Consider the following 16,515-nt stretch of genomic DNA (forward strand, 5'->3'; position numbering starts at 1 on the left):
TTTGTGTCCCTATTTTAGTTATTTTGGCTCTGATCTTGATGATTTCACTCCTTCTAATAACTTTGGATTTTGTTTGTTCTTCTTTTTCTAGTTCCTTTAAGTAACTAAAGGAGTTTAAGTTGTTTAAGTTGTTAAGTTGTTAAGTAAGTTTAACTTGTTTGAGATTTTTCTTGTCTCCTGAGGTATGCTTGTATCATTATAATCTTCATTCTTAGAACTACCTTTGCTGCATCCCATGGATTTTCAATTATAGTGTTTTAATTTTTGTTGTCTCCAGGCATTTAAAATTTCTTCTTTGATTTCTTCAGTGATCCATTTTTGTTGTGTAGCATATTATTCAGGCTCCACTTTTTTTTTTTTTCCTCTTCGTTAATTTCTAGTCTCAATCACCTTGTGGTCAGAAAAGATGCTTTATATGATTTCAACTAAATTTACCTGGACTTGTTTTGTGGCCTAGCATGTGATCTTTCCTGGAGAATGTTCCCTGTGCACTTGAAAAGAATGTGTATTCTACCGCTTTAGATGGAATGTTCTATATATATCTATGAAGTCTCTTTGTTTTAATGTGTTATTTAAGGCCAGTGTTTCCTTACTGATTTTCTGTCAGTATGATCTGTTCATTGTTGTAAGTGGGGAGTTAAAGTCCCCCACTATTACTGTGTTACTGTCAATTTCTCCCTTTATGTCTGTTAATATTTGCTTTATGTGTTTAATTGCTTCTATGTTGAGTGCATGCATATTTAAAGGATTTCATTTCTTCTTGTGCTAATCCCTTTATCATTGTCATCATTTATATTATCATCTCTGTTTCTTGTAACAGTCTTTATTTTAAAGTCTATTTTGTTTGATATAATTATTGCTATCCTGGCTTTCTTTTTGTTTCCATTTGTATGGAATACCCTTTTTTATTCCCTCACGGTTAGTCTGTGTGTGTCTTTAGCTGTGAAGTGAGTCTCTTGTAGGCAGCATGTATATGATCTTGTTTCTGTATTCATTTAGCTACTCTATATCTTTTGATTGGAACATTTAGTCCACTTTCCTTTTAAAGTAATTATTGATAGTCATGTACTAATTGCTATTTTATTATTTGTTTGGGGGTTGTTTTTGTACTTCTCTTTTTTGTTACTTTCTCTTTTTGCTCTCTTACCTTCTGATTTAATGACTATAGTTAGTGTTATGTTTGCACACTCATCTTTGTGTGTGTGTGTATCTATTATAGATTTTTGGTTTGTTGTTAACATGAAGTTTATATAAAGCTATATATATATATATATATATATATGTAATTTTAAATTGCTGATTTCTGAAGTTCAACCACATTTTAACAATCCTGCATTTTACTCCCCTTCCCCCACATTTTTGACATCATATTTCACATATTTTTGTTTTTCATATCCCTTTACTATTCATTGTGGATATAAGTGACTTTACTATTTTTGTCTTTTAACCTTCCATATAGATAAATATGTGGTTGATTTACTACCATTACTATATATTTTCATTAATCAGTGAGATTTTTTGTTTTGTAATTTTCATGTTTCTAGTTGTGGCCTTTTCTTTTTCACTTAGAGAAGTCCCTTTAACATTTTTTGTAAAGGTGGCTTGCTGGTGCTGAACTCTTTTAGCTTTTGCTTGCCTTTAAAACTGTTGATATTGCCATCAAATCTGAATGAAAGCCTTGCCAGCTAGAGTATTGTTGGTTGTCGTTTTTCTTCCTTTCATCACTTTAAAAATATTGTGCCACCCCCTTCTGACCTGCAAAGTTTCTGCTGAAAAGTCAGCTAATAGCCTTATGGGAGTTCTCATGTATGTAATTTGTTGTTTTCCCCTTTTTGCTTTTATTATTCTGTGTCTTTAATTTTTTGCCATTTTCACTACAATGTGTCTTGGTGTAGTCCTCTTTGTGTTGATCCTATTTGGAACTTTCTCTACTTCCTGTGCTTGGATGTCTGTTTCCTTTTCCAGGTTAGGGATTTTTTTCAGCTATTACGTTTTAAAATATGTTTTCAGTCCCTTTCCCTCTCTCTTCTCCTTCCGAGATCTCTATAAAATGAATATTAGTACACAGAATATTGTACCAGAGGTCTCTTAAACTTTCCTCATTTCCTCTTATTCTTTTTTCTTTTTTCTGTTCAGCATCAGTGATTTCCACTACTCTGTCTTCCAGCTCACTGATCCATCCTCTGTATCAATTAGTCTATAATTGATTTCTTCTAGTGTGTTTTCTATTTCAGTTATTGTATTCTTCATCTCTGTTTGGTTGTTCCTTATATTTTCTAACTCTTTTTTAGAAACTTCTAACTTTTCACTTTTTTCTTCCAATCTTCTCCTGAGTTCTTTGATCATTACCTTCAATTCTTTATTGGGTAGAACTTGCAGATCATTTTAAACCTTTCAAGACTTGTTAAGCTCTTTGAAGGCATAGAGTAAATTTTTTAGGGTCTAAATTTTACTTTAGGCTAAATTTGCCCCAGTTCTGAGTTGTGACCCTTCTATAGTCTCTATTGAATATTCTGTGCATTCAACATAGCCTGTACATTCAGGCTGATAGGACCTTGTATGATTTCCAGGTTGTGTGATTTCAGGAACTATTCATCTTATAGTTCCTTGCTAATTTTTTGCCTCTGGAAGTAGTTCTTTTTCAGTCTTATGGATGTTAGCCCTGTGCAGGTGCAGATTGTATTCAGCCAAAGACAGAAGGCAGTTCCTATGTAGGTTTATAGAACTCTTTCATTTGTCGTTCCCTCCTCTAGAATATTCTTCCCAGCAAATTCTAGGTTCCACAGCCTCCTAACCTTCACATACTTGAATCTCCATCTCCTTTACTCAACAAGATTTCCTGACTGTGTTTGAGTTCCTCCTCACTATACCTTAGTCAGGAAATTGCCTCCAAGCAAAGAGCCTGGAAAATAGGAGGGCTCACCTCATTTGTTTTTTATTTTTTTCTCAGAGATCATAGCCTTGTTCTGCCTGTAGTCCAATGTGTAAAAATAGTTGTTTTCTATAATTTGTCTAGTTTTCTAGTTATTTATGGTAGGAGGGTAATGGTGGACCATTATTGAGCCTATAAATAATTGCATTGCCATAAAAAGTGAAGGAACAGTAAATGTATTGTTTCTGAATTTGAGGGCACTAGTGAGAACCAGTTCCTATTTAAGATGTTTCATTTCAGTTTATGAAAGCATAGCTAATAAATTGAGGATTAGAAATGCATCAAGAAGAAAGAAAAAGGACTTTATGGTATATCATCAGAAATATATAACCACAGTTAATTTTTCTCATTATTTAATTTAGCCCTGTATAATTGATTCTTATTCCCCTGGATCTTGAGTTAGCAGTTTGCTTTCATATGGCATTATATTCCTGGATATAAAGGATTCCAATAAAGCCTGATTCAGCCATATAGTGTGCTCTGAAATTGTCTACTCAGTATCAGCTTAAGCACCATATCCTGTACCTGTGAGTCTAATTCTTGAATTCAAATAGTTTAGAATACCTGATATGATCCTTTCTCCATGTCAGTGAAGACCTAGTTTCTATCCTGTACCTGAAAGCAGAAACTTTAGGTAAACATTAGAGAAAAGCACAAACTACCAGTTGGTCAAAAGCCTGAAAAGTTTGAATGGTTCATTTATTACAGTCATCAATAGTATGAGAACGGAGAAAGCAAAATCTCTTATTTTGCAGACAGGGGTGTGATAATAACTATTTATTAAGAGTTTGATCAAAGTTTCTCTTGAGGATAAGAAAATATTATGAAGAGAAATGGACTTGATTTTCTACAACCATTCAATCCATTTTTGTAACATGTACAATATATGAAACATTTATGCTGAGAACGTTAGTTATGCTTATACTAATAACATTTAAAATTAAACTAGGGGGCTTCCCTGCTGGCGCAGTGGGTGAGAGTCCGCCTGCTGATGCAGGGGACACGGGTTCATGCCCTGGTCCGGAAGGATCCCACATGCCGCGGAGTGACTGGGCCTATGACCCATGGCCGCTGAGCCTGCACGTCCGGAGCCTGCACTCTGCAACGGAGGAGGCCACAACAGTGAGAGGCCCGCGTACCACAAAAAATAAATAAATAAATAAATAAAATAAAATAAAATTAACCTAGGGAAGGCTGGCTGAATTTCTTTGACAGTTCTTCCTATGCAGCTCTTACATTGTTATATATTAGGAAATAATGGAGAATATCATAAATTAGGAGTTTGGAATTACAGTATACACACTACTATGTATAAACTAGGTACACAAGGACCTACTGTATAGCACAGGGAACTATATTCAAGGTCTTGTAACAACCTATAATGGAAAAGAACCTGAAAAAGAAAACATATATATATATATCTGAATCACTTTGCTGTGCACCTGAAACTAACACAACATTGTAAATTAACTACTTAAATTTAAAAATGGATTAAAAAAAGAAAGATATTGTAAAATTCTTCCCAACTGCAATTAGGAACAATAGTTTCTCTTATTTTGTAAAAAGCCATTACAAGATGAGTTTTCATTTAAAAATTAATATCTTACAAAAATAAATAAATAATGGAGAATACCAAACAAATTGTAATTATTTCTAGCATCCTTATATTTATTAGAAAAGAGAACAAATCTGTTATTTTCTGATGGCAATCTCAGAAATCTCAAAGACAGTTTTAGGTATTAATAAAATCACAAAGAAAAAAAATATTTTTGACTTTAGACTCTGACCTTGGTAAGGTAAAATCACCAGAGTTGTCCAATGTGGTTACTTAATTAGAAAGGATTACTGGTATCTAGTAAAAATTGCTTAACTCCCTGTTAATCAAAGTGACAGTGCAAGAGCTTACATAAAATAGGAAAAAGTAGTAAAATTATAGGGAATTTTAGCTCTTTCAAAAAACAGGGAGGTTTTTAAAAAATAACCATTTACATAATACAAAGCACAGAAAATTATTCTGGTGAAATATTTAATCTCTGCCATCCAGGTAAATTTATAGAAAGTAAACAAAAACCTTATACTACCACTGTTAAGAGCAAATTGAATACTTCACAAGCAATTTCCATGTATACAATTTTTAAAAAACCCAATTCTAATTTTCCATCAATATAGTATGAGGCTCTACAGTATTCACAAGCATATTTTAAAAATTATCTTATGAATGACCCCACCAAAATCAAACAATTGTTGCTAAATTTTTTTCAGACTCATTATTTTCTTGTGCATAGGTATTATCAACAAAACCAAGGTTACTTTGCACAAAATGTCTATAATTTTCCATATTCATTCAAGCCTCGACTTTCACTGTCCTCTTTCATATTCTGAAACAACCAGATATAGCATTAGGATAAAACAATTTTGCCTTTTGAGAAGGAATTACACATCCTGTTATCCTGAGACATAATTCTCTTCTGCCATTATTGCTACTGGCATGTCTTAATTATAATTTTTAACCCAATTAAGTTATATTTCAGAAAGATGTGAGAGGTAGATAATTTATTTCTGCCTCTCATACAGAAGCTAGTTAGCAGCGTAAAAACTCATACACACCTAATACAATCCCTTACAGTCACACTCATTTTCTTTTTAAAGTGACAAAAATGAACAAGTTAAGTAATACAACCCAAGGGTATAGCCATTCTGTAATATAGAAACTAAGCAAAATTGTATGCATATACACATGTGTATATGCATATATACAAGCACTCACAAATATATACACATCATGGACAGACTTACTGACTTGGTCGAGAATCAGAAACAAAACCAAAGCAACAAAAAACCGAAATGAGAAGAAAAAAACTAAGAGAAATGGAGAATCGGCCAAGTTAAATTTTTGATGCCACTTGGGAATCACCCTACTTTAGAGGCATTAGGTAAAAGAATGTTGAAATACAATTGTTAGGTTCAAAGTAAAATCTGCTAATGTCCTATAGAGTAATAAAACCATAATTTGGGGTTATCGTTTCAATCAGACAAAACTCATTTACATATCGGCCAGACAAAAACTATGTTAACCTATAAGTTCACAAAATCTAGGCTCTTATCAGTACTGACTAGCAAGTTATACAAAGTACATTCTCTGAAATAATTAAATAATCTTTAGGTTTACCTTAGATGGGTCCTTTAATGAATGTTCGAAAATGACATTGAAAAGAAATGTGGTTCTCCAATTTTCTCTATTTACAAGTGTGGACAGTTTTTAACAGGTATGTTAGCAATATTCCAGCAATATTTTTTTTAATGATCTCCACACCTCTTTTTTTTTTTTTTTTTTGCGGTACGCAGGCCTCTCACTGCTGCGGCCTCTCCCATCATGGAGCACAGGCTCCAGACGTGCAGGCTTAGCAGCCACGGCTCATGGGCCCAGCTGCTCCGCAGCACGTGGGATCCTCCTGGACTGGGGCACAAACCCGCGTCCCCTGCATTGGCAGGCGGACTCACAATCTCTGCACCACCAGGGAAGCCCCCACACCTCTTTTTAACAGCAACATTACTTTTAAGTAATTTTTATACAGATCATTTTTTATGTTCTGCAATATGTTATCAAGTGCTTTTGCATGCACTATAGGGAGTAATTTTTTAGCTAACATTTGAAGATCTCATGTAAATACTAGTTTGGGATGAGTAAGTTATTATATGATCAAGCATTTTTCCTCCTTTGGAATGTTTTTGCAACAACTGTCTTGAACTGTATTCATTGTTTCAATAGAACCTCCAAATTTACACTGATTTTAACTTCTTATAATCAACTGATTTTTTTCTGATTGGTAGATGAATGTTTTAATTAAATTGAATACTTTTATTACAATATTATATTCTATAACACATTATAGTTATCATTTTTGTTATACATAAGAACAAGAGAACAGTATTATCAATAATATAGCATACTATAATTTTAGAATGTTTTTAGAATGTTCTAATATCCTATAAACAAACTATATCTAACAACGTTTAATGTTCTAATTAATCCTAGAAATTATTAATTCCAAGAGCTACTCTGGAAATTTAAATAAATGTACATTTCTTTTGAGAGAAAGTCTCAAGGTTTGCTTGCTAAATTCAAATTGATTTTTATATAATGCTCTTTGATAATAGCGCAAGAAAATAATCCAAGTATCTGTCACATCTTGCTCATTTGGAAACATATAGATACAAATAAGACCTGAGATCTCTCTCCCCTTGAACTGTAAATGATACTGGCTCAAGTCTCTATTTCAGAATTCTAATCCTCTTCTTTCTGCATACCCTATTATTATGATCCAAAGACACAACTCACCAAAGAAAAAAACTCTTTCATAAAGTATTGACTTTACTGAAAAATTTTGTATAATTGGGAAAGGTCACACAATTTACTGCCATAAATTAGGACAATGTAATTCACACATTAAACATTCCTTTTCTTAGAAGGCCTTTTAGCCATCTTACCCATGGGAGTCTCTCATTGTCCTATTACCTCATATAATTACCTGTTATCCTTGCTTTCTCCTCATTTTTTTCCCCATATGGAATAGTAACTTACCTTCTTTTGCTCCTCATACCAATGATTTTAATACCTCATTCTCCCACTCGATGCCTCGATGCTTCTTAGCCCTGACTGCACATGATAATCACCTGGACCCTGGCCCCAGAGATTTTTTTTTTTTTTTTTTTTTTTTTTTTTTTTTTTGCGGTACACAGGCCTCTTACTGTTGTGGCCTCTCCCGTGTGGAGCACAGGTTCCAGACGCACAGGCTCAGCGGCCATGGCTCACGAGGCCAGCTGCTCCGCGGCATGTGGGATCTTCCCAGACTGGGGCGCGAACCCGTGTCCCCTGCATCGGCAGGCTGACCCTTAACCACTGCGCCACCAGGGAAGCCCCCAGAGATTTTAATATAACGGTCTCAGGAGGAGCCCAGGCCTGGGTATTTTTTAACTGCTTCTAAGATAATTATTGAACTGAAGGGACTAATCAAATTATTTTTCCAGATATTTCTCTTTCTAAGAGGACTTCTGGTGCTAGATGGTAAGAAAATAAAAGTTTCAACTTCTTATATAAGACTATATCTTTACAATCTGAAAGCATATAGCTTATTTCATATTTATTTCAATGCAGTCACAATTATTACTTTATGTTTTGGATTTTTATGCCAATTGGTAATATGAATTCTTGAATTTTCTTGAATTTTTTCTTATGTATTATCTATGCACACAATCTGATGGTTTGACTGAATTTGTTTTTTACTTCTTTGGATTTGTTCCAGTATTGTCTGAGATTTAACTGCGTAGAGCTTAAATACCATGTCAGTTTTCGGAGTTGCAATTCTACCAGAGATTGTAATTCAAGTGGAGTAAGTAATTTCAGTTTTCATTTTAAGCAACATGCTTTGGACAATTCAATAAACAGCTTGGAGATTTAAAGAAATCATTTGAATAATTTTTTTGATCACTTTCATGCTGCTTGGTGTCATTTAACAGTTTGTAACTTATAACTTCAATCTTATCTTCTTGAGAAATCTTGCCAAACTGTTTATTAGAGAAGATAAAGTAGAAACATTTAAGATGATTCTGGACGTATAAGATGTTTGGTAAATATGTGGGCTGGATGTGTTATAAGCACTATGTGTTACCATCTAACCAAAATGATCTTATTTTTACAGAGAGAAGGCAGGAAATGGTAAATAAAGGTCATTAGGATTTTCTCGCTGGTCTTCCTCATTAATTTAGTGTCTGGGCTGTTCTGTGAAGCTAGGAAGTAAATAATAATTAGAGGCATGTTACTGGTGATTGACAATATTTTAGTCTGGCTGTGGGGAGAGTTTAAAGAATTTATTTGGCAAAAGAATTTATTTGGCAAAAATTGATTTGGCAACAGAAGCCAGATAGATATACTTTCTACAGTATGGGAAATATCAAGAGAAAATTTTTTGAATCTGTCTATTTAAGATAAATTCTCTGGAATGGATAAATTCTCTGGAATAAATTCTCTGTTGAATACGTGTAGAATATTAATTGGTCTCTATTGAAAACCATCTTTCTACATAAAAATTTTTCTCTTTTCTGATTATTCTAGGTCTGCAACAATTTTAACAATTGCCATTGTAAAATGGGGTTTGCTCCTCCTCGTTGCAAGCCGATGGCAGGAGATTTTGGAAGTATTGATGATGGACACAGGGGCAAAGTTGGTTAGTGTCTTTAAAACTTTATTAATCAAAGACAATATGTAAGACAATAAGTTACAGTTGTAGGTTCCAAGTCACATTGCAAAGCAACTAATGTCAACAAATACGGTTTTACTTTACTTGTAAGATTTTACAAGACTCTAAGATAGATAAGTTTGAACTCTTCTTTCTATATCAACACTGACACTGTGTAACAAAAAGTGTACCTAGTGGTAGGAAATTTTAAAAGTAGAAATTCCAGTGCATATGATTTGATTAGTTAATTTAGATTATTCACTTTATATTGTCTCATATATTCCTAGTTTTAAATGGTGTTAGTAGTCATTGTAATATTAATGCCACCAGAATCTTTCAAGGCTACTCCTTTCTCCTGCATTTTAGGGGCTACAATCTAATCGTTAGAAATATCCCTTTAGGATATCCCCTCTAGGGTTCCTGAGTAGTATTTTGAGATCAAGCAGGCCTGGATGAGACTTGGAACACGTTGGGGATAGTCCCTGGTTCCAGAAGGTTATTGGAACCCACCTAAACTAACCTGGGAGAAGAGGAGGTCTGTCTACCTTTACAAACCCTTTTTCTTTTGGGGCAATTAAATGATGAACTCCTGGGCAGACTTATGTGTAGCTTGACTACTAGTGTGGGGCATACCTAGGGTGAGTAACTTTTTAGATGGCGAAAACACAGCTGTATCAGACCAAAAAATAAACATAATCATTTAGCATATAATATACAACTACATGTATATTATTATTTTCACATAAATATGTTGAAAGAATAGGCATTTATTTGAAATTGTATATTCTGTACTGTGTACTTTTGTTACATAAATTGCTATTATTTAAGTGAAATAGCAATAGAACTAGTAAACAGTGCTGATCAATAGTAGTTTACAGAACAACCAATTAAAAAATAAAATATGTGAGCAAAAACAGCAATACTTTATAATGAGAATATTTTATAATGTAACCTCTATTTTACCTCTTTTTAAAAATTCTTTACTAGACATTTAAATTTTGCACGGCTATCTTATTGTTTATTCTTAAGATACATAAACATAGGACTTTTAGAATGGAGAAAATATAAATATGATAGGAATGATTAAAGATATGCTCATATTTAATGAAAATAGCATTGACATGCTTCCTTCTGTGCTATAATACAGTCAGACATATTTTTGATTTTTGGCTTCATTTTACAATTATATTTTTCTGAACTGCTTGCAGCCTGTAAGAAATTCTTCTTTTAAGTAGTAACAAAATGGAATAGAATCAAATGTAAAATTCATTTTGACTTGAAGCTCTGTTTTAACAAACCCACATTTACTGAATTCTGGTGTCAGTCCATCGTGGTGGCATTAAGCTAAGTATCTTGACAAAAGCATTTGAGCATGGGATACTTGGGTCTTATTTACTAGATACAGCAGGTTTCCAGGCTTGGAAATATTATTTTGCAGCTCTTCAAAAATGTTCATCCTCTTTGTTTCTACAGGCTTATTCTAGTAGGCCACGTCTCTGTCAATCAGCTCCTTTGCATATTTAAATTCATCTTATAGGCTGTCCATGTCTATAAGGCCCATCATTTTTATACACTCCAAAGCACATTGGATGTCATGTGTTAAATCTCTCTTTTTCAGGGAGCATGCTTTTAAAGCATAAAGTAATCTTAATTAGTGAAATATAAGTTGAATTCCACATAAATTACAGTTTTAATAAAGGAACTGAGAAGGTCCTTCTTAACTTGCTTACCCATTTCTGGTTACATGTTTTTGAGTTCTGAAGCAGTCTTATTTCCAACAATATGAGTAATTTTTTCACTGTATGAGTTGTCACAACCTGTGCAAATCATAGAACTACCCAGGTGCAGTCAGTGCATCCTTTTCTAGAATCCTGATGGCCCCTTCACAGATCATCAGATTGTTATGGAGAAATAGTACATAAATTTCTGCTTCACTACACATGTTTTTCCTATTCTCATCCTCCATGAATTTCAAAATTAGAGAAGTACGTTCTTCTTGTCCAAACTTTAAAAAATAAGATTTTACATCTTAAATATTTTAACGTATCTTTTATGGCCAGTAAGGAGTATAGTCATCTTCTACACTTGTTTAAGGAAGCAATTTCTTTCCATTTTGTGAAGTTAAAAAAAAAAATTCTTGGTAAGTGCTTATGCGCTTTGAGGAAACTGAAACTGACTGAAACTTTCATTATGAAAGCCTTTATATCACAGGAAAACAAATCACACCCCTTTTGGTGTTGTGTACCAGGTGTACAGGACATTTGGCAAGTGAGATCTTTTTCTTTTCTTCATTAAGAAATTTATAGACTGAATGGAACTTGAAAAGATTTACATTTGCCCTGTCTGCTAACTACACATATAGATGAGCAAAGTCTAGTTTGTATTTTATTAAAATTTTCATAGAAATTCAGAAGCCTATTTGCAACTCTGTTCTGGAAACCAAATTACCTAAGAGCTGGGGGCAATATTTTGCTGCCACATTCACTTGGTAAAATGTGACAGAATCATTACTTCACTGTGAGGAGTCAACAGATGTTATCAAAATAACTCTTTTTTCTCCCATTGGGCATTTTAGTTGCAATCTATGAATCTGGAAATGTAATTTCACTCAGTTTTGTAGAGCAATCAAGAAACTGAATGAATAGATAAAACAGTTTTGTTCTTGTGGTGTACCCAAACTAATTCAGTGGTAGATATTTTTATTTGACCATTGCTATCTTTTGGGAAGACAATTTGTTTTTTTCATTTAGGAAACAGAAAAATACGATTGACTTAGAAATACTTGCTTGTCTCACTGCAGACATTTGAGATTCCATCTCCATATGTTGCTTTCACAGCTCCTTCTCCACCATACCCCAATCCAAATATTTTTAATTGAGATATAACTGATGTATAACATTACATTAGTTTCAGGTGTACAGCATAATGATTTGATATTGTATACCTTGGAAAATAATCACTATAATAAGTCTAGGTAACAGCTGTCACCATGCATAGTTACAGAATTTTTTTTCTTGTGTTGAGAACTTTTAAGTTCTAATCTCTTAGCAACTTTTATATAAGCAACACTGTATTATTGAATGCTTCTGCACACTGAGCGGAGATGTTGGCACAGCCGTTTCCCACTGTGCACTTGAGTCATAAAGGCTAAGACACTTTGGGGTAATAAAAGGAAGGAGGTGAAAAACCATGAATAATAGTTAAATGACTGGATGATTCCCTGAGGCATCTTTAGAAGGAGGTAGAAGCCTTGAGGCAGATTATTGAGGACTAGGTTTTACCAATGGGAAATGGAGACTCCAAGTAATTAATTTACTGAAGATCACCAAACTGAGAGGAGAGTTAGTAGAAAATATTCTTTGTTGGCTGGTATAAATAAGTAGTGCTTGTTAAAACTAGACAGTATAAGCAAAAGAAGTGAGACCAATTTTTCCTACTTAGACTTCCAAGGCCACCTGGGCATATATTCCATTCATTTTCAAATAACCCATGTGGTATCACTGATTACCCAGAAAACTATACACATAGCTGAGAATCAATCTGTAGTATATGGCCAGAGAGGCTGATCTCCTCATCTGATTCACTTGTTTTCTAATTACAAATATCATGTAATCTTTGTCTGGAAGATACTGGGAACCCCAAGCGCATGCACAAAGCTGACTGAAAAAGAAAATTTTGCTCCCACCTTGAACTCGCTTAAAACAAACACATGGGGGAAAAGGGAGAAGTACTGGGATAGTAGTAAGAGGAGTATTTTGAGCCTCAGCCATCATCCGCACTGTAGCTAGGGAGTTACTCTTCCGACTGTCAGCTTCTCCAGTGTGGCAAAGAAGTGATAGAGTCACAGTTCATGTCAAATAAAAGGAAGCATGCCAACAAATTGTGGAGAGGGCAGAACTCGATACACTATGAATCCAGAAAGGTGAATGCAGATGTCAGCTGAGAATCTACAAGAACAGATGAAGAAAATGCAGATATTAGCACTAGTCAGTCAGAAGTGGGTCAAAGCCAAGCTTAGCCATGCATTCTATAAAATAATTCTAGAGCCATTTTAACAATTTCCTATTGCTGCATATTTGACATATTTGATTAATGAACTTAAGTAAGTTATTTAGAGATTACTGATTTTTAATTTTTAGGAAAAAATTGTAGTAATGTAAGAGAAATTAAATGCCAGATACCCCAGATTTAATTCTCACATACAGGTACAATTCAATACTCTTTGTGATATACATGTTTGAGCCTCGGAAACCCTGTATAAGAACAGAATTGAAGAAATATTTGCAAGTATTAAATATGTGGTCCATGAAAGAACCTTACCTTCAATCAAGGAAATCACCATACGGTGGAAGTTTGAAAACTCAAAAACATCAGTAAAGCGCTAGTAACAGCCCATTTTATATATTAGTTTAGGTTTTCAGATTTTATTATATTCACAGTCTATGTGAATGAAATTTTTAGTTTTGGGGAATATTGTTGGTAATGATACCTCTCTACCTTTTGATTTGGTTAATAAAATCTCTGACATAATTTGAAATGGATGCTTTCCATTCTAGGTAAAAAGCTTTTGCAGGAGAGATCTCTCAGTCATCCAAAACACAGATTTCAACTCATTTTCTACATTTCTCTACCTGTGTTCATCATTACTATTGCTGTTATAATAATGCAGAGTAAAATAAGGGAGCTATGCTACAGAGGAGAACCTGAAAGTGAGAGGTATATATGTTTTAATTCTTATTAAAATAAATAAGTCAAGAAAAAAGTAGTCAAGTTTCATCAGGAATAAGCTAAGACTGTAGGTAAAACAATATGAGGATGGCCCAGGGATACATTTCAAGCTAGCTTGGTGTTTCCGTGTTTTCTCTGGTTTTACTCATTACTAAAACCATTCATTTTACCACCAGTGTCACTTGAGGAGGAGATATGGGTGCCAAGGGTATTGTGGAGGTTTATTCGGCCTCTTAATCCACTGACTCTGTCTAAATAGTCATATTGTCCATGAGCTTCATGAGAATAAATAACGCTGCATTTAAACAGTAAATAAATAAATAAAATTTTAAGATATAGATCCTCAGACCAGTGGTAAATAACTTTATCAGAACACCCCACTCAACTAGAGATAATATCTGTGAACCTGCCTGCATAATATTTATTTTCCTAATTATTGCTGATGTGTCCAGTCATTTCTCAACCAGAAATTACATGTGTAATTCATACTAATCAGGTTAGGAGACAGGAGGAAGCATCATGGAGTGGGGAGAAAGTTATATTTAGCCTCAGAAAACCTGGTTTCGACTCCTAAATCTTGCATATCTTGCTAACTATGATATCTTGAGCAAGAGATTTAATCTTTATGTTCTTAAAATTATTCTCTATAACTCTACAAAATGTGAGATAATAGCTTTCCAATGTATCATAAACTTGTGGGTACCCCAAATTAATAAATGAAATCACCATATTATCTGTAATCAGTTACACAACTATTTAAACATCATTATGGAACCCCTTAGTCATAATTTACTGTATTCTTCCAGAGAGGTATTTACCTCTAATTTTACCTTCCAAGAAGTGATATGAAGAGAAGATGTGAGTATGTTATGAGAGGATGAAAGAAATCTGTAGAAATAAATGGAAAAATTAACTGAAATTTTTGACTGCTACTTTACAGTTTTGGTTTAATTTGGCCTGAGGAGTTAGTGATATCATAGAATCAGGGGGTCTATCTGTAAAAATTGAGTACATGTAAAATGAGGATGAGAGGATTTTGTCGACAAAGCAAGGTGGCTGATGGCATTTGTTCTAATATTGAGATGGTACCAGTTTTATTTGTTTTGTTTTATTTTGCTGGAAGGAGACATTTTATGTAGTGAATCACTCTGTTTCTTTGAAGAACAGTTTTCATTCAAATAGTCACTTATTTGTTCAACATTTTAAAATTCCCCCACTTATTTAAAATAAACTTTATTGATGTTATTATAGATCTGTGTCAGAAGAAAGCAGCAGTAACAGCAAGTTGTCACTCAGTGTAAGGTGAGTGTAGAACGAGTGATTGATTAACCATTCGGCATCATACCTTTTGATCATTATTGAAGGAGCACTTAAAAATTGTTAGCTCGAAACCAAAACATTTGTTAATAATATTGTTTGTGGCTCCCATTGTAGGTGATTTTATAATGCTAAACAATAAAACTTGATTTCATTATGTCTCAACCTCCCCTCCCTGACCTACACCAAAGGAGTGATTTTTGTGCACCCACACTAGCATTTATGACCACATAAATTTTAGGATTCTTTTTTTTTTTGAGGTTTGGTAAGCGGCACTTATATGTTGATGACATTTTACTGCCACATAAAAAGAGGACTGATATTATAAAAATGTCAGATGTGCTTATAGTTATAATATTATCTCTGAAAAATTTTGCTAATAAGATAGAGCCTTGGAGTTTTCATTCACTTTACTGTCTTAAGATCTCAAATAACAACCAAACTTTACACATCAAGGAATGAAGAAAAGAACAATCTAAACCTTACTTTGGTAAGTGAAAGGAAGGAAATAGTAAAGATCAGAGGAGATATGAACAAAATGAAGAAGAAAAAAGCAATTTTAAACATCAACAAAAGTAAGCATGTTTTTTGAAAAAAGAAAGAAATAAACCTTTAGCTAGACTATCTAACACAAAAAGAGAGAAGACTAATGTAAATAAAACCAGAAATAAGAGGGGAGACATTACAAATGATACTACACAAATAATCTTTTTATAGTTTATAGTTCATGAAAGATTACTGTGAATATTTGTATGCTAAGAAACTGAAGAACCAAAAAGAAATGAATACATTCCTGGAAACATACAACCTGCCAAGATTAAATCATGAAGAAATAGAAAGTGAGCAGATTAAAAACTAGTTAAGGAGATTGAACCAGTAACTAAAACCCTCCCAACAAAGAAAAGCCCCGGACAGATTGGCTTTACTGGTGAATTCTACCAAACATTTAAAGATGAATTAAAGCCAGTATTTCTAAAATTCTTCCAAAAAGTGGAAAAGGACATAACACTTACAAACTCATTTTATGAGGCCAGCATTACTCTGATACCAAAACTGATAAGGACACTACAGAAAAAGGAAACTACAAGCTAATATCTGTGATGAATATAGATGCAAAATTTCTCAACAAACTACTAGCAAGCCAAATTCAACAGCACATGAAAAGGATCATGCACCATGAGAAAGTGATACCATGGGAGTGTAAGGATGGTTCAACATATGAAAATTAATCAATGTGATACACCCACCACATTAACAAAATGAAGAATGAAAATGACAAGATCGTCTCAATAGATACAGAAA

The 16,515-nt window shown here is 33.7% G+C and overlaps 1 protein-coding gene across 8 annotated transcripts in view; it reads left to right on the forward strand.

Moving 5' to 3' along the window:
- The window catches only part of ADAM18 (ADAM metallopeptidase domain 18), an 84,943-nt gene that overhangs the window by 63,047 nt on the left and 5,381 nt on the right, over positions 1-16,515 (forward strand). For 3 of the 8 annotated variants that reach the window (XM_067022788.1, XM_067022791.1, XM_059049230.2), the window contains 4 exons: positions 8,236-8,322; positions 9,045-9,156; positions 13,725-13,884; positions 15,148-15,198. In XM_067022788.1, the coding sequence (XP_066878889.1) occupies positions 8,236-8,322; positions 9,045-9,156; positions 13,725-13,884; positions 15,148-15,198 (410 nt within the window). The remainder of the gene's footprint in view (positions 1-8,235; positions 8,323-9,044; positions 9,157-13,724; positions 13,885-15,147; positions 15,199-16,515) is intronic. The other 5 variants (XM_067022789.1, XM_067022792.1, XM_067022786.1 and 2 more) reach the window with 2 other exon arrangements.

Source organism: Kogia breviceps, chromosome 20, assembly GCF_026419965.1.
Source record: "Kogia breviceps isolate mKogBre1 chromosome 20, mKogBre1 haplotype 1, whole genome shotgun sequence".
NCBI classification, from domain to species: Eukaryota; Metazoa; Chordata; class Mammalia; order Artiodactyla; family Physeteridae; genus Kogia; species Kogia breviceps.